The 22750-nt window shown below is 36.5% G+C and overlaps 2 protein-coding genes across 6 annotated transcripts; one reads left to right on the top strand and one right to left on the bottom strand.

Annotated features, from left to right (window-relative positions):
- The first annotated feature begins 1651 nt into the window (after positions 1-1651).
- LOC137735396 (OVARIAN TUMOR DOMAIN-containing deubiquitinating enzyme 9) lies at positions 1652-6199 on the top strand. 2 transcript variants are annotated; one of them, XM_068474821.2, is made up of 11 exons: positions 1652-1798; positions 2157-2527; positions 2624-2865; positions 3900-3973; positions 4537-4591; positions 4996-5070; positions 5182-5255; positions 5351-5399; positions 5496-5580; positions 5675-5731; positions 5849-6199. In XM_068474821.2, the coding sequence occupies exons 2-11, from the start codon at positions 2191-2193 to the stop codon at positions 5896-5898; spliced, it is 1098 nt and encodes a 365-aa protein (XP_068330922.2). In that variant the 5' UTR covers positions 1652-1798; positions 2157-2190; the 3' UTR covers positions 5899-6199. The 2 variants fall into 2 exon arrangements, with proteins under 2 accessions (XP_068330922.2, XP_068330924.2); XM_068474823.2 differs by having other exon boundaries at positions 1660-1798; positions 2157-2521.
- Positions 6200-8611: 2412 nt separating this feature from the next.
- LOC137734078 (pumilio homolog 4-like) lies at positions 8612-15469 on the bottom strand. Of its 4 annotated transcripts, none has more exons than XM_068473347.2 (12): positions 15089-15469; positions 14883-14931; positions 13995-14670; positions 12429-13278; positions 11709-12282; positions 11479-11620; positions 11285-11392; positions 10521-10733; positions 10333-10443; positions 9492-9686; positions 9175-9349; positions 8612-9095 (listed from the first exon to the last, which is right to left on the bottom strand). In XM_068473347.2, the coding sequence occupies exons 3-12, from the start codon at positions 14658-14660 to the stop codon at positions 9058-9060; spliced, it is 3072 nt and encodes a 1023-aa protein (XP_068329448.2). In that variant the 5' UTR covers positions 14661-14670; positions 14883-14931; positions 15089-15469; the 3' UTR covers positions 8612-9057. The 4 variants fall into 4 exon arrangements, with proteins under 4 accessions (XP_068329448.2, XP_088552697.1, XP_068329450.2 ...); XM_088696571.1 differs by having other exon boundaries at positions 15012-15398; XM_068473349.2 differs by having other exon boundaries at positions 14889-14931; positions 15089-15291.
- Positions 15470-22750: the final 7281 nt, after the last annotated feature.

The raw sequence follows: 22750 nt of genomic DNA, 5'->3' as shown, positions 1-22750 counted from the left end.
ATATGTATTATGTAAAGAAAGAGATGTTGGAATGGAAAAACCGTAAGAAAGACAAAGGAGTTATTTGGGGTGCAAAACTGTAGGAAATCAAAACAAAACTGTAGGGTATCAAATGCAGAATAAAACAAAACGAACAAAATCAAAACGTCCAAATCAATTATGTAAATAGACTTGATCTTCTTCTCTATTTAGAGAAAGAATCCCATCTTTTCAAACTTAAAAGGAGATCACTCCTTATCTGATTGAAAAGTCAATAGCATGTTTCAAAAAAGCTGTAACTCCTTATCTCATTGAAAAGCCAAAATCAATTGGCTGTTATGCATAGAATAATGATAATAAAACAAATGTTATGTATATAATATGGGTAATAAAACAAAACATAAATATATAAACATATATATTATTAAATAAAAACATAACTACTCCAACAGAGACTCTAAAGTATCCTTCTCCCCACTTAGAGCAATTGGAAGGGGTCAAGCCATGCAAAAAACCCCCATGCTTGTCCCCTATGAACACGAGTCAAGATAATCCAATCAGGTGTTAACAGGGTTACAATCCTCAAATAAAGCATCTTAACGAAAACCTAGAGTTTCCTCAAACCAAAACGTTTCACGTTTAGTGATATCTTGTAATCAGCTAGACGGTGAGAAATTTTATTAACTTGCCATTTAATGTAGTGAAACGTGGTAAAATAATATTACAATTTGAAAAAACTAAGGTGCACATGAACATATAACTCTATCTTTGACCTTAAAATCTTTGAAATTGCTATTTAATGTAGTGAAACGTGGTAAAATGATATTACAATTTGAAAAAAACTAATGTACACATGAACAGATAACTCTATCTTTGACCTTAAAATCCTCGAACACCCTCCCCCCTCCTCCTTCCTCTCTCTCTCTCTCTCATGCCACTCGATTTGATATTAAATGTTAATAATTACACACATCTTATAATATACATAACTCATTAAGCACAAAAAAGATTATCAAAATAATGATGTAATCATTTCTCCAACATGCTTTGCAGTCATCATTACAAAATTCTCATGCTTTGCAGTCATCATTATAGAATTTTCAACACATGTATTATTATTTTATACGAAGTTTTAACGAAAAATCACATTTTTACACTAAAAAGTCAAACTTGGTACTATTCATTTTACCCTTTATTTTGTTTTTATCGTTAAAACTAAAAGTTTTCAAGCATTTTTTATTAATTTTTCTTATTTTATATTTTACAACATTAATACGAAAATTAACGTTAAATTGTAAATTGAAAGAAATTTCTCCTTACCACCAATCTGTGTCACTACGAAACGTGACTGTTTTTGTTTTTGTTGGAATGTCATTTGATACCCTAAATTATTCGATTTTCAGGACGATTGTTAGAAGGGTCAGAGATTTTGGCTACATTTGTTCCTCCCTTGTCTCAGTTATATTCTCATCTCCTACTACTAGGCCCAAGGACGAACTCCCCATACCAACCTTGACAACCAACACGTGGCATAGTACGGGGACCGGGAGATCCCGTTGACTAATGTTCGCGTGTCAGATCATCATGGGGCCCAGTTCGTTTCCCTGTGCTTCAGGTTTCCATTACAAAAAGCGAGCCGTACATAAACCTCAACGGGAATTTTCCATTTTCTACAAAACACGCAAACCCAACGGCGGTTTCTAATTTCAACAAACACCTTCTTATCTTCCTCCCCCCCAGGTGGCGCGTGCATTCACGACCCCTTCCCGTTTGGCTCCCTGGATTCTTCCGACCCCAATACCGTAATTTGGATTCAAAGGTGGTTTTTTTTTTTTTTTTTTTAGTTTGCTGGGTACGTTGTAAATTCAAAGTTTGAAGCTTTTCTGGATTCTATTTGAACAATTTGGATTCTTTGGGATTAGGGTTTTGTGATTCATGTTCTGCTCTGTGGAATTTTTCTGGACTTGATGCGCAATTTTTTTGTTTCTACTTTTGGATTTTACTGTTGGGTTGGTATAAAGTTCCGATTTTTTATTGAAATTGTGGATAGATTTTGAGGAAATCGATTATATGATTGCGAACTTAGTTTAATAGATTGCAAATGATGTTGTTTCCAGTGTTATGTTTATACCCTTTTCGAGTTTTTTTCGGTTATTGAAATTTAATGGGGTTGCTAGGTACTTGAGTAGCAGAGGTAGTGTTGCTATATAGATGTTTCACAAGCAGATGACAACATATAATCTTGATCCCGACGTGGTTCGATGGGGTCTCCATCTCTTGGATGTTTGCACGATGTCGAATGATAATTCTCATAGTACTGTTACGCAATACGACCAGGATTTTAGTCAAGTAGAGTACGTAAGAGAAGGTTATGTTGAGCCTTGTAATGTGGAGAATGATGAGATTATAGCTCAAGCTTATCAAGAAGAGTTGTCAAGGCTCACTTCTGTAGAAAAGTCAGGAGCTTCTGGTTATGGAGATGGGCAGTTGGAAGCGTCAATTCTTGCGCAGGATTGGCTTGGCGCTTCAAATAGGCACAATGGTACTGGTATGGGATACCGCAAGTTGACATTCTCGTTTAGTTCTCTGATTTGTGTTTCTGTATTTGTTCTCCTTATTGTGATGAAATGTTGGAAATTTGTAGGGCTTGAAAATGTTCAGGATGCAGTAAATTACTATGGCAGAAATATGGATACCGATGATTATAGAAATAAGCAACATGAGGCGCATGATCCAAGGAGAATTGGAAACGAGGTAGCAAATGATCACTGCGAAGGAGAATACTCAATTAATGGGGAAGACTTTTTGCACTTGCTGGACATAACAGATGAATCTTCTCTTGATGGTGAAGTAGGGAGAAGATTGAATCAGATGGCTTCTGTACCTGTAAGTATAACTTTTATGGCGTCTTGCGGCTGCCATTTAATTATCGAAAGATTATTCATATCATCTGCTAGTGATCTATCCGAATATATAAATCAGTGCTTTTGGTTATTAGGTCCTGCCATATTGTTTCTGTTTTGAATTGGGTAAATCGCTATCTTTATCTCTCTCTGAGAAAAACAAAACAGAACAGAAGGATAAAACAATTGCATGCATTCACACCAAGTTGTGAGCTAGGGTTATACAAACTAAACGAAAATCTGTTTTCATCTTGCCAAAAAGAATAACTTTGTGTATAATATGTACTTGTACTTAGGACACACGTCCTGTGAGCAGACTGCTCAGTGTATGGAACTTTCTTCTGCAGTCATGATAAACTGAGCACGGGCAATTTTAAATTGGTAGAAATTAGTTTCTTGTATTTTTATTTGGGGGATGGTGTGAAAATAGATCAGATATCCATTGTCATTCATAACAATCTTATAAGAACTGAGGAAATGAAATCTTGAAGAACTGATGAAATGAAATATTGAGGAAGAAGAAAATGAATTTCTGTATTTTTCTGTAAGTTTTTGCAGTTACAATATTCGTTAATAGGAAAATAATAAGAATAGGTATTTATACTTTCTATATTGCTTACAACTGAAGCTACTTTACAAAACTAACTGCTGACAGGGTACTGCGAATTGGGGTAACTCAGTTTAAGTTTAAGTTTGAAAATGTCGAAGGAAATCAGAACCATGAAGTGATTGTGTCAAGACATCTGTAACCTGCTCTTGTGTAGGAACTAGGAACATATTGAACTTCCAAATATCCCTTCTGTACTCGCTCTCGGACAAAATGGAAATAAGTTTCCAAATGTTTTATCCTGGAGTGTTGAACAGGATTCATACATAGAATTGGTGGTGTAGGCAAACAGCATGCACATCTATTTTTGTTTTTTTGTTAGCGAACTTGATTGCAGCCTGCCATTACAAAATTTTAATATTTCTTTTTCTTGCAAAATGGGATTCACACTATGATCATTCTTTTGGCAGCATATTCCTAAAACGAACGAGAAATTACCTTCAGAGGATGAAGAGATATCAGATCATCAGAGGCTTTTAGAAAGGTATTTTATGTTATTTCCCCTGTATTATATACTTAAGTTGTATGAGTAATCAATTGTCGCCAGGGATGTGTTGTCAAAGTGTATTTCGGTCTCTGATTTTTTCATAGACTTGACTTGTCAATTTCTTATATTATAAAAAGGGATACAATTCAAGTATATAGCTGTAGCATGATATTGAACTAGATCCTGTATATTGCTGCTGATTCTCATGATGGTCAACCCTTACCACTTAAAATTACCAATAAAAAGCGCTTGTCAAAACTGTGGAAGGGTTCCTGTACTGGCCGTTAGATTATTGTGATTGGCGTGCAATCAGAGTCAACTTGAAAAGTTAAAAACATATTGATATCACTCCAAGCACATAATGTTTGTGTGTCCTGGGAGCTATAGTGTCATTGCTTCCAATTACATTTTTCCAGATTATATTCTGTCATTTTTTATATGTTCAGTCTTTGTGTGTGCGCTTGTTTTTTTTAACCCTGTTGGTGTAATTTTATTAAATATGAAATTGGTACTGAATGTTTCACTTGGGGTGTCTGATCTTTTCCTCTTTTTTTTAACAGACTGCAGTTGTATGATTTGGTGGAGTGTAAGGTCCAGGGAGATGGTAACTGTCAGGTTGGTGTTATTTTACTTTTAATTTCTTATACTTGAAAATCTTGAAGTATATTGCATGGTTACACATTTTGCCTCTTTGCTGTTAGACATAAACGATCGGTCTATCATTTTTCCTTTAATTTTGAATGATAAACAAGAATTTACCGAGCTTCCAATTTTTGTTGAAGTACATCAATGTTCAAAATGAATAATCTGATGCAATCTAGAGTGAGACAACTTTCCCATTTCTACACTCGTTCGATACTTCTTTCTTTCTAGATTGTAAATGCACTGCACAAATGTATATATGTTTTTACATGTAGTTTGACATATATAACTGTATGCTATCTTTGTTATGACTTGCAATATTGCAGAGTCCTCTTCTCAGTTAAGTTGATAGTGTTGCTATTGTCTTATTTTCCCAGTTTCGTGCTTTATCTGATCAACTATATCGTTCTCCTGAATACCATGGTGTTGTAAGAGACCAAATTATTCAACAGGTTGGTTGGCATTTCAGTAAGTTGATCTTTAGTAGTTAAATTTAAGTTATTCGGTGTTGCAGATGATATCTAGTATTTTAACTCTTTTTACTCATCTTTTTAATGTCTCAGCTGAAGAGTCACCCCGAAATGTATGAGGGTTATGTTCCTATGGGTTATGCTGATTATCTAAAGAAGATGAGCAAGTAATTTGCTAATCTCTTTTTCCATGATTTTCTATCCTAAAGCTTACGTCTTTTTCTTGCTTATTTACTAATGCTTATCGACATGGATGAAATAGGAATGGTGAATGGGGTGATCATGTCACATTGCAGGCGGCCTCAGATTCGGTATAAGACTTGATCTATTGCTTTTACGTGGGTGTTCGTCAGGTCGCAGAGAAACTTATTCATTTGTCAACTGACATATCCACTCTTTTATTGCAGTATGGTGTAAAGATATTTGTAATAACTTCCTTCCGGGATACATGTTACATTGAGATCCTTCCACACGTTGAAAAATCCAACAGAGGTAACGGTTTTAGAAGTTTATATGTTTCCTTCCTTCATCCCCCCTTTAATCGTCACTACATTTGGTCATGTTTGCTTGTATTTCACTTGTGCAGTTATCTGCTTGAGCTTTTGGGCTGAGGTGCATTACAATTCAATTTATCCCGAAGGAGGTAAATGAAAATAATCGGTTTTGACATACATCTACTGGGATTAAAAAGGACAAATGAAATGATAATACTGGTGTTAACATTTGTTATCTTTCCATTGTATTTTGTTATCGTGTTCAGAACTTCCTCCCCTGAGCTTAAAGAAAAAGAAGAAATGGTGGAAACTTTGAGACCAGGAATCGACGTTTGCAACGAGTTTTAGTTTTCGGTTGAGGAAGCTTCAGTTTCGTGTTGACGTTGTCTATATTGGCTCCTTGGAGCGGGCGCAGAATGGCGTTCCCTTGCTTGTTTCTGCTCTTCTGCATTTGCACCGAAAGATGATTCTTCACCGAGTTCTTGTACATGTTACATATTCTTTGATTTAGATTGTTTTTTTTAACATACCTTTGATATAGAGGATTTGTCATTCCTTAATGTAAATAAATTCTTCGTTTTTATTCTCAAATATAGTAAATCTTTCTTTCCAATCAATTTTGTACCTTCGGGTAATGTTCAGAAATGTTATAAGAAATTGGAGAAAATTAGAACAAGACTTGATGCAAAACTAAGCGTAGTGGTGTTCTAATAATTATATAGCCGAACCTACTTAGTTAAATAAGGTTTTGTTGTTGTTGTTTTGGACAAAATCAGAATACTTCAAAACCTTTTAAAACGAGGGGAATATATTTCCGCTTGTATGCTAGAATCTCCCATAGCACCATGGGAATGGACATGTGATCATTTGGTTATGGTGGTTTGTTATTTAGAAATTCATAGAAAATTAAAAAAAAAAAAAAAAAAAAAAAAAAAAAAGGATCATTTGTGGTTAGTACTGATTTTTCTTCTGGAATTTGAAGAAGTGAAAATTTGTGGCGCTAAAAAATCCTGGAGGATCCGGAGATCGTGTCCGTTCATCGTACATCATATGGTCAGTTTTCGTCAAGTACTGTTCATATTTAATTTAAAATAATTTCTGACCTCAAGAGGTCACTGGTTCGAACCTGGTTGGGCCCTTTTTAAACTCATTTTTAAACTGCTTTTCTAATTATAAGAAAATAAGGTAAATTACATAAAACTACTTCAACTATTGAGTGAGTCACAGTTTCATACCTCGTCTTTAAAAAATGTCAATATCATACCTCATCTACGAATTTGTTACAATTTCATTTGTCTGTCAAGTCATCCGTTAAATGCTTACGTGGCTTGAGGTGGAACTCACTTTCTATTAAAAAAATTAATTAAATATTAACTAAGCATTAAAAAATTAAAAAAAAAAAAAAACAAAAAACCAAACCCAGATCCCCCTTCCCCCCAACCCTTGAAACTCCCCATCCCCTTCCCACCAGTTGAGGTGGTCGACTTCGGCGGGAAGGAAGTGTTGGGTGGGGTGCGACGATCTGGGTTCAGATTTTTTTTTTTTATTGTTTTTTTATTTTTAGTTTTGAATGGGAGGGGTGGTGAAGAGAGTGGAGGATAGGGAGGTGGTTGGGAGGCTCGGGAGGGAGAAGAGGGTTCCGGGGGGGGGGGGGGTTGTGAGGGAGGCTGGGGTGGGGTTCTGGGTTTGGAATGAAGTTTTTTTTTTTTGGGGGGGGGGGGGACTGATGGGGAAGATGGGAAGGGGATTTCTTTTGTTGGGGGGGGGGGGTGGAGGGAAGGGGATCTGGGTTTGGTTTTCTGGTTTTTTATTATTTAAATTTTTTAATATTTAATTGATTTGTTTTAATATTTAATTTATTTTTAATAGAAAGTGGGTCCCACCTCAAGCCACGTCAGCGTTTAACGGAGGAATTGACAGACAACTGACAGAATGTATGAAATTGTAAGATGATGTATGACATTGACATTTGTAATTTACCCAAGAAACTAAGTAGAGAGATGCATCTCAATTTTCTATTTATAACATATACCTTTTTTTATCTTTATTTTTATTTTTTGAAAGGCTTAACCTTTTGTTCATTGAAAAAAAAATTACAACTTTAAAATTCAAATGGCTTTTTAGCCAAAATAGTTCCCAAGATTTGCATAATTCTTCACTTTGGTTCTTGAGATTTGAAATCAATAGAAGTGGTCCTTGAGATAGTTCATCATCAATCATTTTGGTCATTCCATGAAAAATCTCCATTAAATAAAAATAAAATGACGAAAATATCCTCAATTTTTGTCAAATTATTTTGGCCTATTGTTCTGAATTGAGGGTTCATTTTGATCTTATTTAACATATTTTTTCAACAAAATGAGAAGTTATGTAAATATCAGAGATTATTTTAGCTAAAAAGCCAATTCAGATTTTATATTTACTTTTCTAACTAATCAAATTCCTACCAAAAAAATGCAAAAGGTGTTTGAGAGGCATCCCCATATGTTTTATTTGTCTTTGAGGAACAAGACTTGCACTGCAATCCTCAAACAGGCTTACTGTGATGAGTCTGCCATCGGTACTCGGTAGGCATCCCTTTCGCGGGTGAGGATGAAGCACATTGCTTTGATGAGGGAGTCGGCCGTGATCTTGAAGAATCGGAGAGTGAAAATCCGATTTATTTAGCGTTTCGGAAAATGAAGATGGAAAGGAGATAGCAGAGTGTTCTTAGTCAATGATTTTCCCTTCATATCCCCATGGAAATGAATTCCACTTAAATGTTTGACAGGAGTTCAAAATTATCAAAATTAGAAAAGAAGTTGGAAATATTTTTTTATTCTATTCTGGAGACGTTGTAAACTGCGAAAAATAGAATTCAAACTTCGTTGCAGAGGGAGGAACTATCATGAATCGGAGAACGAATTGTTATGGAATCAACTAACCTTCGATAAATCTAATTTCTTGTTATTGAATTATGGATTGCAGTTGTCTCTCTTTGAATGAAATAACAGACAAACATCTAAGAAAAAACTTAGGGAAAAGACAAGTGCAAAAAGACTAGTAACATGTATATCCTCGAGAAAATTGCAGTATATTTACACTAAGTAATTCTCAAAGTCGAAAGCCCCAACAGATATAAACACTCCCTATTTACCCTCTCTTTCAAAATGCAGTTAACCATTTACACTTGAGAACGTAATACAGACACTGAACCTTGTACCGGTAAATTCTCGAGCCCAAGGGTGACTGTCTTCCATGCCGAGTTTTTTCATGGCCAGATTAGAACCGGCGAGCCAAAATATATACTAGGAGGCGGATAGACAAAAACATCATATCGCAGGGGCCTCCCGATTCCATGCTTATTTACAACTATAGCTTCTCTGTATCGATCGAACTTGCTAAGATCACTGTCCATGTTAGCTGTACAACAGGTGCATACTTATTCATGGTGGCAACAGGAAAAATGCCTTTTGCTCGCTCCAGATTGGGCTCCTCAAGAAGAATACGAGGCTGACAACCCTATGCGCCTTTCTGCATATGATAGATCAAAATCTGTTAGAGGTCTTGTACTTTGCAAATCTGTACAAGGAATACGTAGGAAAAGGCTCACCTCCAGTTGTGATGAGTTTCTCGACACGAGAAACGATATGTTTGCCATAGGTGTACTTCTTCAGGGCAGTCAAATGAACCTTAATGCGAGAAAGAATCAACTCAAGACTCTGATCATCACACGTCTCAAGAACCTTTTGCACAACGTAGTTTCCAAACGGATCCTTCATCATGGCCTGCACAATTGCATTTGAAATTTCCGGTTATGCATCAAAAAATTTGATCAACACGCTAATTTCATGTTACAATTTCCATAGCTAGTATAGACTATCTTGAAAGCATATACTATCTTTGGTATGGAAAAAGTTAATTTTAGACCTGTAAGGGCTCATTTTCATCAGTCGAACCCAGCATCTCATTCACTAAAAACTGACGCTCCTCAGCATTCCCAAAAGTTAAGCACTTCTCCACAACATTAGAAGCAAACTTCTGCTGACTCATCTTCACAATTTGTCCTGCAAGCTTGTGGATTATTGCAGTCCGTTCGTGCGGTTTACCATGTTCAAGGATGTGCTACCAAACAAGAGTATTTATATCAGATACGCACAGTTGAAGATATGTACACAAGTATTTCCAGCAGGTATATATAGTTGATGATGTTACATATCAAAAATAGCATAGGGTCTTAAAGCAAAGACATGACATGACCACTATCGGTTGTGAAAACAAAAGTGAGAACACACCATAAACCACATCGGCTTTCAATCAAAGAAAAAGACAATCAAATGCCTTGGAATCCAGTTTTGTCTTAATGCTCAGAAGAATCTCAAAAAAGACATCACAGGAGCCATATCATGAATAGTATAAACTACAAGGCGTACGATCTATTCAATGAAAACAAAAATATAAAGTGCCTCGGAATCCAGTTTTGTACACGTGCCCAGAATAATCATAAACAAGAAGAATTCTGGTTATTAGGTTCATAATATTTGCTAAGCAATTAAGTTACTGCTAGGCCAATATGACCTCTCATGCACAAAAATCCAATGTTATTATTCCCTTTTTTAGGAAAACATGTCATCCAAAACAATGCACATTTTCTGGAACATAACTCATTTAACAAAAACAAAATAAAACAAATCCATGGCTATCTATGGAAAAACTAAACAAATAAATATAACCCAGCAGCTCAACCATATATATACTGAGTATTGAATACCTGAATGACGTAATTTCCATATTGATCTTGTGCCAAAATGCATACAGATTGCATGATTTCATCCATGATTTTTTGTTGCATGTTTGAATCACTGCAATGTTCCAGAACCCTCTGTAGGCACCAAAAGGGATCACACAAGTAATATATAAAGAATCCCTACACAGGGGAAGAAGATGCAAACAACTAACCTGTATAACCCGGCAACCATAAGGATGAGTGGATAGTGCGACAACTTGCCCATAGAAGGATGAAATTATAAATTGGATTTTGTCTTGAGGGATGCATTCTATACACTTCTGAATGACATGATTCCCATTCTGATCACGAACACATTTCATGATTGAACCATCAAGCTCCAACACCATCTGTGCCTGCTGATTCACATCAACTGCTTCCAAAGCCTGGTGTAAAACTTAGAGCATTTATACTTATTTTCCAAGTGCAATTCATCTCATACCAGAGTTAAACAATGCTTAAATAATATGCTGATTGGGTCATTGTTTTTCTCCATGCACCAAAGCATCGTTTCGTAATAGAGGAGGGAAGCAGAGTAACATATACAGTCATCTGTCACAATGAAGGTTATACAAGACACTAGCATTGTGTTTATACGTAACATGTGGAAGGCATCTTTCTTGGATTTTTCTAACACTCCAATTTCATTTACAACTGTCTTTTTTCCTCACCCAATACAAACATCACATGAAGCTACTGCTAGGAAAATACAATATAATACATTATTTGCTCGTAGCAATGAAGCATGTACGTGGCATGAGTAACAACATACACTATGATAGAAAGAGTTCTGCAAAAGTAAAAACTGGACAAAAGGAATTCATATACATGCTATGCAAATTTTGAGGCAGATCAAAAGTGTGAAGCTAACACGTGGAAGGGCATTGCTAAAAAGATAGAAACAAGTAGATCAAGATTTTGAGAATCAGGAAGTCACCTTCTGGATCACTCTACAACCATACATTTGAAGACTGAGAGGCAAAATATGGCCAGTAAGTTGGCTGGTTAATTCTTTTTTTTGGCTTTCTGTACCATGCTCAAAAAACTGCAATTTTCAAGAACAATAGAATTAATAATTTTAAATAGAAGGAAGGAAATTTCAAGTATTTGAAATAAAGAGATCAATCATACTTTCTGTACGACATAATTTCCGAATACATCAGTGATCAAGGTGCGAACATGAGGAATAATCTCTGGAAATATCTTCATTTTTTCTTCCACAGTGGCAGTTTCTAGTTTCTGCTGAATAAAGCGACTTCCATACTGGTCGGTACTACAATTTAGAGCAGAAGAAATTGAAGTCAGAATTGCTGCCAAAGCAACCTAAGAAGAATATACACTAAAGAAAACATTATATATACCTGAATTCCACTACATGATCAACAATGTCTGCAAGTTCAAAAGACTTGTTCTTGTTGTTCTTGAATTCATCTAATAATGATGATGCATGTCGTCGTTCTAGGTCCCTTCCAATGTCTGAGTTCCAGGAGCTAACTGACCCTCCCATTGAACTTCTCAACATAGAATTAAAGCGTGCAATCTTCTCACTCTCAAACATTGGACTACCAGGCCCAATAGAAGGATGCAGATAATTTTCCATTGGATTTCCAGGATACATACCAAGCCCATATGGTGGGTTCCCATAATAACCATGATTAAAACCACCAGATTTACCTAAAAGTGACAACTCATACTGTTGCTTCCTTTGAACAAGCAATGCCTCAAGATATGCCTTCTGAAGCCCCTCTAAGTCTCCATGCAAAGTACCAAAGCGGTTTTTACTCAGAGGATAACCACTTGGACTAGTTACATTACGTGTTGCATAATCAGTTCTTTGCAAAAACTGAATATAAGATGGGTCCATAACAGAAGAATGGAGACCAGGCCCTACTTTGTTTCCCAGACTGTTCAGACCTTGTTCATCACCTCTAGCTACTGCACCCGAAAAAGAAAACGAGGTAGGGAGAGAGAGAGAGAGATTGTCAATGCTAAGTGCTACCTGACTATTCAATCAAGGTACTCTGCTGGTTTTAAAAATAAAAAAATTGTTGCAGATGAAATTTAAGAAACTACGTAATTACCTGCATCAAGATGATCATTAATTTTCATATTCAACTTCGGATTTACAGGATAGGCCCCAGCAACATGGCCATCAAAGTCCAAACCTGGCGTATTTGCTTCTTGGTAAGGAACATTAGATCCCTCCAAAGCTCCAAAGCCTGAAGCACTCCCGTTTGAGTAAAGACTGGGAGAAGAAGTTCTTCTTGAAAAATTAGCTTGCCCAGTGGATGTAGTACGGTTTGTTATGATTCCATTTTTCTTTGCTAGATGAGCATAATTAGTAGGAAGAGAAAAAATTTCAGCATTTGCCTTCTCTAACAGTTCCTGCTGCAGCCTCTGGTTATGCCCATTTGGCATCTTAAACAGAAAATCATGCTGATTATCAAGATCCACATGAAGCTGCGACTGAATACGTCTATCATCATCTACAGGTCTAATTTTTGACAGGCTTAAGCCAGAAAAATTGACTGAAATATCCGCCAGATCATTCATGCTGGAAGAATGATCTTTTCGAATATCTGGACTAGCAACATTCTTCCTCTCGGTTGGGAAAACTCTACTCCCTACAGGGGGGAGGCCAAAACTGTTAGACCTCCCAAGTAGTTGTTGTTCAGGGGTTCTGCTTCTTGGCAAAGAAGGCCCGACAGCAGATGCAAAGGAATTAGAAGTTGTTGAGCCATGGCTCTGAACTCCCACCAGGCCACGTGAAGCTCTTCCATTATGCATACCCTCTGCAGACTCCACTCCATTAGATAACCCAACTGGATGGGGATCAGCCATGCCTGTGGAATCCATGATATCACCAAATGCGTTACAACTTGATGGCCTTGACAGGGGACCTGACAAGGAGGCAGTTTGATCAAGTCCTTCCTGCAGCATATGTCAGTTATTAATTTACACGACACAAAAAAAAGAAGCAAGAAATAGCAGCAAAGCACTTCTTTCCAAACCAAATTGTTTGGATTTACTTGGAAAAGTGCAGGTATAAGCATATCAATTAAAGAATATGAATAATGAAAACTTTCTGCAACTAATATTCATCTGCACCTTTTCTGGATATTTGAAAAGGAAAAGGAAAAAAAATGACAAAAGAAATGAGAACCTAGACAGTGGTAAATAAAAGTACAGCATGATGCATTCAACATGTCATGCGCATATAATACAACAGCTAGCAAGATGGAAAGGTTCCATTAGACGCCACCACAGATAGTTGCAAGAGTAATTCTAAGAGCAGGATCATGCTTTTAGGATCTTAGCTACATCCTTGCTTTGCATCCCTGTGTGAAGGTGAACCAGCCCTTATGGAAAATGTGTGATCTCGTGTATTATGCAATAAATATCAAATGTAAACTAAAAGCTATCTGTAATGCAAGCTTCAAACTGACATCTAACTGAAATACTAATCAAAAGGGGCAGGTATCACCAGCATCAAAATACTCAAGCATACAAAATTTGAGAAAGAAACAAATGTCAAGATTAGCAGTTAAAGGGAATCCAAAAAAAAAATGCAGTACAAAACCATGCAATCAAAGTCTAACCTAGAAACTACATAAATAATACAGAAGAAAGTCTTCACAATAGATTACCTGAAAAATGTCAGCAAAACTCTTTCTCCTTCCACCAAGACCAGTTGTCGACAAACCAATCAAACCATCTGAGCTTCTATCAAGCCACTCAGATGAAGTCTGTTTAGGGAGATTGCTCCCATTAGCATTCCTCAGTTCCATCATATCGTTCTCTGCCTTTTGTAGCCCCAACTGCGTGGCAAACAGCGACAAACTATCACGATCATCAGCCAACTTCTTCGTCCTCCAGTCTCCAATGCCCTCAAAAGAAGACCCGCCACCCTGAAACCTTTGTGCAACACGCCAATCCTCTCTTGACAACAACGGTGGAGGCAATCTTGGGTTAATGTTATCATGTGAATAGTAGTATGAAAGATATGCAGGATGAGATCGAATCTCATCTTCGGTCAAAACCCCATTGTTATTACTAATCCTACTAGTCACATCCCTAAAGTCTGAGTTCCTAAAGAGACTACCGACAGCAGTTAGCGATCCCTCAACAGTTGGCGGGGCACTGCCGCTCCTATACATATTCATGTCCCTCTCCCGATGAATGGCATGCTGATTGCGCTGCTCTCTCAGAATCAATTCAAGCTCACTCTGTAAAGCATCTTCTAAATTCCCATTGGGTCCTTGCAGATTACTGTCTCGGGTTGATAGCATATGTATGTTACTCCCAGTAGTCATTTCCACAACTCTAAATTATCACAAATAAACAAAAAAAACACAGAAATTAACAGAAATTCTCAAAATTCAGCTAGTTTTCGCACGAAAAATCGTAAACATTAAGAAAAGTAACAATTGGCTAACTTTTGGTGCACCCAAATGATCAAAAAACATTATAATTACACAATTCAAAAAGTATAAAATACTAGAAAACGAACAATATTCGAAATGAAAATTTCGTACCTTTACCTTCACATCGATCAAAACAATACGATCAAATCCCCAACAAATCCTGGGACAAATCAAGGAAAACATCAAAATCAGCAAACCCAATTATATATGATCACACCAAAAAACAACCTCAAAACATACAAAGTCATTGTAAATTTCATGAATTGTATCGAAATTGGTACTGAAACCGGAGAAATGATCAAACGGCAAGGACTTACGTCACAGAACTGATCACGAGGAGCTACACCAATAATCCAATTGCTATATGTACAGAAAAAATATAACAAATGTATATGTATATATGTATACACGATCAAAATGTACGAGAAGGTGAAGCTTTTCTGATCGAAAATATAGGCGAAGAATTTTGGAACAATTCCAAGGGTTAGAGAGAAAACTTTACAGAGAGGGGAAGAGAGAGAGGGAAGAGAGATGAGATCGTGTGGGCCTGATATCCTTTCGAAACGGCCGCTTTAATTTTTGGAGAGAGAAAGAGTCTGGAGAGAGAGTTTTGGTGGGTACGAGGCGGGAAGAGAGGGGAGGGTGGACCGTATGATGTGAGGAATGGAGGGGGAACGGAACTTGCATGGACGAGTTGTGACAAATTTTATTTATTAGGCTTCACTTGTAGTTGGGTTTTCAATTCATAACCGACAAATTTACATGAAATGAATTCAGTGTCGCGTGACGACGAATCCTTCATGTAAGTCTTTCTCTATGCTAACGGTTGTTTGGTTTGTCATAAATGTTGTCCCATTTTTTATACTTTATGATTTTTTATATTAATAACATGTCTAATATATGGGTAAGTAAATTATTTCACTTCTTAACGTTTTATGTGTTTATTCACACATTAGAAAGAGAAAAAAGTGCAATATCCTTAAAATTTATAATCAAATACCAATAAATAAGGAACCAGATCGACTACGAGAACTATTTTGATTCCTTTTCCTTCTCTTATTTTTAAGCTTTCCAATTTATTTATTTATTTCGTTTCTATTAAGGGGGTGAGAAATAAATTGGTTGTGAACTTGTCATTCCGGAGATTTGAATTTAAGATTCTCACTTACGAGTAAGGAAATACTACTAGACCGTAATACATGTCATCTCCAACAACTGTTTCTACCTCATTCATACGAGCATTTTGGCTCACCACCATAACTATGGTGTATGTTCATCATACACCTAGTCATCTGCAACGTGTCATTTTACCTAACTCTGGTTAACTTTCACCCTAAATGTTACTCTTCAATTTTGAAAAAAAAAAAAACCAAGGTTAAATAAAATAACACGTCACATATGATTAGATGTATGTGAGCATACACCATAGTTTAGGGTAGTAAGCAAAAATCCTCCCCTCATTCCTGGTTATGCACATCAAAGTTCTTAAATGAATAGTGTAGCGCTATAATTATCTATTTCCAATGGTGCATGGACTATGTTTTATTCCTCTTAATATTTTGGATAAATCTTTGTTTACTACTATCATGTAAACAATCATGTTTCGTGGTTTTCAACATTTAGTATATCAAGTTTTTTTCATCCCAGAGTCATACCTAAATTGTAAATTTTGGGACAATCTCATACATCCGTTAGTTAAACTGTTAAGTCTGCCGTTAACTGATGACATGGCTCCTATGTGGATAATGACTAGGCGCCACGTGTCATTAAAGGGTCCACGTGGATTTTTTGTTTTTCTTCTAAGAAGGGGTTTAAAAAAAATTTCAAAAAAAAAAAAAAAAAAAAAAAAAACCTGTCTTCTACCTCCCCCACCAACCCCTTGCCTCTTCTCCCTCCCTCATCCTCCCGCACCCTTTCCCTCCCTTCTCTCTTCTGCAACCCGCACCCATTCCCTCCCTTCTCTCTTCTAAAACTGCATCATCCCAAACCCCAAACCCCTCTTCCTAAACCCATCTCAATCTTCATCTCCAAAATCCAGAAAAATCAACAACCCTACAAAAATCGAGCTAAAACTTTCAAAACCTATATCAAATCTCAGCCCCAAATACCCCCTAAACCATGAAAAATCCCAACTTTTTTTTTTTTACTAAAACCAAAAGTTTATACATTCCTCCTAAACCCATACCTCTCCGTCCCCTACCTCAACCCCGACCCCCTCCCTCATTTTTCTCCTCTCTTTCTTTGTCGACGCCATTGTTCCTCCCCTCTCATGTTTCTTTGCTCTAGATCCTTGACAATCTCACAGGTCTAGCCCTAATCTCACACCATTGAAGGCCCATAACCACACGAATCCAAGAGCGAGAAAGCGAAAAAAAAAAATGTTTGGAGAGAGAAAGTTAGGGTTTCTTTTTAGAGAGAGAAAGTGAGTGAGATAGATGTTGGAGCCTTGAATCCTGAATCCCATTTCTTGGACTTCTTGAGTGACGTTGGAGCCGGTAATGGAGACATAAACATAGTCAATGAGCTCTTCCCACAGTTGGTCGGAGCTGTTGAAGATCAGAATTTGAGACATGGGTTGTCTGGTCTTGGGTTGAAAACTGGACAAGAGCGGGGATTTGAGGCCGTTGAGGGTCATGAGGGAGATTTGGGGAACGGTGGAGTCGGTGAGTAGATTATGGAAGAGTTTCAGTGATTTGCTGGAGCGAGGGGACGGTGGCGGTGCTAATTGAGGCGTGGGGGGAGAGATACTTGGAGTTGAGCGAGGAGAGAAGGGAGGAAGGGGGTCATCGGGTAAGCAGCAAGGGCGGAGCAGAGAGGGAGAACAGAAAATAGGGGTTGGTCGCTGGATTGGGTAGGGAAGAAAAAACAGAGAGATGAACCCAGATTGGTTTTTTAGGTTTAGGTTTGGTTTTTTAATTTTTAATATTCCACGTGGACTCCTTAATGACACATGACGCCCAGTCATTGTCCCCATAGGTGCCACATCATCAGTTAATGGCAGACTTAACAATTTGACTAACAGATGTATGAAACTATCCCAAAATTTACACCTTAGGTATGACTCTGGGACGAAAAAAAAAACTTGATGTACTAAATGTTGAAAATCATGAAACATGAGGGTAGTAAACAAAGATTTACCCTAATATTTTATTACTTTTCAGTACATAGAGAAATATTATGATAGATCACACATACATCAGCTACTATATATTGTTTATATTATTTAAACTACTATTTTTGTGTGCTAATATGGTGTGAAATTAGACTGAAGAAGTAGGTATTTGTAGAGATTTCTAAGAATTTTTACATTTTTTTAAGGGGTTTTTGAACATTAGTCCTTGAAAAAGATTAAAATTAAAAAAAAATATGGTGCTAGATTAAATATTCAATTTAATCCCTTGAAGAGTGCTTTTATCAAAATTTACATTCAATTTTTTTTATTTAATGTGTATTTTTATTTAATCTCTTCATATTAAATTTTAATTTTATTAATATGCACATATTTAGTTTTTTAATTATAAATGAATGAAAATGAGAAAATATTAAAAGACATTTGTGATACAAAAATATATAAATACATAAGTGTACAGAAATGATTGTGCCGAAATATATAAAATTGACTTTTTTGTTCCAAAATATTTGAACCTACATGATTGTACCGAAATATATTATAATGAACCTAAATGTATGTACCGAAATGTATTATATTGAATTAATGTACCTAGATGTCAATACAGAAATGTATGTACCAAAATGTACGTACCTAAATGTATGTACCTAAATATCAATACCGAAATGTATGTACCAAAATGTACGTACCTAAATGTATTTACCGAAATATAATATATTGAATTAATGTACCTAAAAGTCAATACTCAAATGTGTGTACCAAAATGTATGTAATGAAATGCATTATATTGAATCAATGTAATTATATGTTTGTACCGATGGATATACCGAAATATTCAAATATATTAATGTACCTAAATAAAGAACATACAAAATTGCTATCGGAATATAAATTATAAAAGAATTAGTTACCTAAATGTAGACATTAAAATATATTACGATGAATGAAATAAAAATTAAATTTAAATGTAATTGATACATTAAAATAAAAATAAAAAGATAAATAAAACATCAAAATATAACTAATAAATGATATGATTAAATGTGTGACAACCCATCCCAAATTTATTATTTTATGAATTTTATAATGTGAATTTACAAAAATGCCCTAGAGGCGAAGGTTTTGACTTTCATGGACCACCGTGTTGTGAGACGTACTAAATATTCTTTTAGTATATTCCTGAAGTACTCGACGATATGAATGAGTAAGTGCAAGCAGAAGTGAATTTGGAATTAAGAACCGAAAGTATTTTGAAGAAATAACTATTCTATTTTTATTATTTTATTATATGCTAAAAGGAGGACTTAGGGTGTGTGGGTGAGTGTGTGCGTGTGTTTGTGACGGAAATGGGGGAGAAAAAGAAAATGAATGGGGGGGAGAAGAGGAAAGGAGGAGAAGGAAAGGGTTGTTGCCCAATCAGGAAGAGAAGAGAAGTGAGGAACCAACCAGGGAAGAGAGCAAGGAGGAAAAAGGAGGGAGAAAAGAAAAGGAGGGAAATCGGGTTTCCCTCAACCCGTGACCCGACCCGGTGGATTCTCCCATCTCCGGCCACCTTGGACGACAAGGTTAGTGTAAAAATGACCCTTACCACAAGGCCAACTGATCCCTCTTCCATTTTCATGCAAAATTTGGGTGGAAATTGGTGAATTTTGGGTAAAATCGTGCAAAAAAAGGGGCGCACAGGTTGGGTTTCATTCCACCATGATTTGAAGCTACCTCCTCCAAGTACCACCACAAATAGACTCCCCTCAACCTTAGGAACAAAGCCCAAACACTTGTGGAGGCGTCGGAGTGAGCATGGAGGTCGAATCGAAGCACACCCTCTTTAGGGTTTCCGGCGGAATTATGTAAAATTGAGGTGTTTATCGACAAAATTAGACTTGGACACAGGTATAAATTTTATTCTACTCATTGAGACCTACAATTCTGTAAATTTTGGTAATTTTTGGAAATAGTGGAATTTTCTGCTGAGTCAGGGCGGCCAACCGCCACCGGTGGCGGCGCGTGCGGCGGCACGTGGTCAGTGGGCCGCCAATGCTATTTTTAGGCTATATTAAATTTCTTGAATTCAGTTTTGATAGTTGAATGACGTAGGTTGATCATTGGAACCTAAATTCGGTACGTTACGTTAATAGGTAATTATATGAATCGATGATTAGACCATTGGATCGTCACCAAACTTTATTATGTTATAGTACGTAATATTTGAGCACCATAGAAACTTACGGATCGGGAATCCGACATACGGATCTTCCCAAATTGGGTTTGTAAGTTTATAAAGTAAATGTTAACCGCCACTTGGTTTTGGGCAATTGGCAAAGATCCGACCGTCGGATCATAATGAAATTTTAATATGTTATTCTAGAAGCATAATGTGAATCTTTGGAAGTTTCAGATTGGAAATCTGATATGCGGATCTTCCGGATGGAGTTATGCAGGGTTGTAGACCCTACAGTCGGCCTTTGATCGACGGTTAACTTATGGTCAGTAGGCCTCAAACTATTTTAGAATGTCCTTGAGGATGTTTTTTTTATGTGAATTACGTATTCTACTAATCAGAGTTCTGAGATATGATTCAATAATTGTTCTAGGCGTCAATCATTCGGGACGCCTCGATGCGCGTGCTAGAGAATTATGCGTATAATTAATAGATGTGAACTACGAATGGCTTGATCCCTGTTTAGGGTACGTAGGCAGTCTAACGAGACGTTAGTTGCAGCCATACAATAAACGAGACTAAATAATTGAGACAATAGCCTTGTTTGAGGAATTGAATAGTGTGAAGGAGATTTGTAGAAAATGCAAGATATAACCTTAGGTTTTGGTAGTTAAATGTTGGTCATAAATTAAGATGTAAAGAATCAAGAAATTGAAGTAAGGAAATGTAAGTATTGATAGTTAATCTAACTAGTGTCTAATTGGACTTATCATCGTTGATTACTCTCGAAAGTAAATAGTTCAGGAGCGAGGTGTTACAGTTTATGCATTTCATGTCATTTGTATATATGTTTATATATATAGAAGTATTATGATATAGTTGAATTTCAGATTTACATCATGGCATATTCATGTGTATATTACCTGAACCTAACTATTGTGAATGCTTTGAAGTGCTAAATGACGCTGCAGATGCCTAGGTAAGCTTCAGGTGAGTACATGTTGATGATAGTGATGGTAGTGAGTATGATTGTGTTGAGATATATTATATCTCATAAACTTGCACCCCGGTGTTAGTGCTCCCGCCCGTGGCCAGGGCACAGTCCTTCACGTGATGTTCACCTCCCGCACCTTACGCTCACCTTGGATCCAAGGTAGGTGCACAGTCCTGTCATACAGACCACTTTAGGTGGTTCCGACTCGTAGGTGACCTGCGATTATTCGCATAGTCTTCACGTGATCGTAGCACTTGAGCGTATTTATTTACACCCAGTCTTGTCGTACAGACCACTTTAGGTGGTTCCGACTCGTGTGCAGGTATCCTTATTGAGCTATTGGCTAACATGTTATTGATGTGTTTGGCTAGCATGATTGATACTATTGGCTAGCATGTTATTGATGTATTTGGCTAGCATGATTGATGAGATATGTGATGAGATATGGATCAGTCGTACAGGTCACTATAGGTGACTCCGACTTATATGCTAGCCATGATTGATGAGATATGGATAAGTCGTATAGGTCACTATAGGTGACTTCGACTTATATGTTAGTCATGATTGATCAGATATGGATAAGTCGTACATGTCACTATAGGTGACTCTGACTTATATGCTAGCTATACATGATGAGATATGTGATGAGATACAAATAAGTCGTACATGTCACTATAGGTGACTCCGACTTATGTGCTAGCATTGATTAATGTGGCATATGTGTACAGTTGTACAGGTCACCATAGGTGATTCTGACTTGCATGCTAGTATCGTTTATTAAGCATGTGATTATTTATATTGCTAATGAGATGCTGGATAGTGGTATACTTCTGGGTTTACTTTTAGTATACTTTAGATTTCATACTTTTACGTAGTATGATTTCTTGGAAACTATACATGTTTTACGGTGAGGGGTTACTACCTTTGATAACAGAAATAATTTTGAAAATCTTTGTTTCGACCACTCACGTTTTCTATTTTTGCACCTCTCCAGGTTCTAATAGCAAAGTTCCGTATCGACTAGGACTTGTGGTACTCCCAGTTCAGATGGCTCCTTGTGATAGTGTAATCATTATCTTACTGTACTGTGCTTACTTATGCTCCGTATCACGCGTGAAATGGGTCCATACCCACTCACCGTGTATTTGTGTATTTAGGCACTTTTAAGTTTTAAATTTATCCACATTTTACACATTATCACCTTCTATGGCTTCGTCACCTTCCAGGTGTCGGCCAGCATAGCTCGATTCGGAATCCTAGTGGACTTTTCGGGTCGGGGTGTGTCAAAATGTACTAGGGACTAAAATTGGATTTTAATCTTACACAAAGATAAAGTCTAAAACTTATCTTTTTTAAGGATTAAATGAAGTTTTCTATTTTTTTAATCCAACAACTGTGATTTTGATTTTGAAACAAATGAAAACATATACGTTTGACAGAATCAAACACTATCTTTTTAATAAGGAAATTTTAACGAAAAACTCCCAATACTGTTAACTTTAACAAAAAATCACATTTTTACACTAAAAAGTCAATCATGGTACTATTTACTTTACCCTTTATTTTATCTTTATAGTTAAAACTCAAAATTTTCAAGTATTTTTCTTTAATTTTCCATTTTAATAAACGTTGTTTTAAGTTTTCAGAGAATCGTGTTTGTCCAGCTGCATCATTTCTGCATGTGCTAATGTGCGTGC

This window comes from Pyrus communis, chromosome 7 (genome assembly GCF_041283825.1).
Source record: "Pyrus communis isolate YQ-2024b chromosome 7, ASM4128382v1, whole genome shotgun sequence".
Classification (NCBI taxonomy): domain Eukaryota; kingdom Viridiplantae; phylum Streptophyta; class Magnoliopsida; order Rosales; family Rosaceae; genus Pyrus; species Pyrus communis.
Note: the sequence above shows the minus strand (reverse complement) of the source record. Positions and strands in the feature narration are given on the sequence as shown.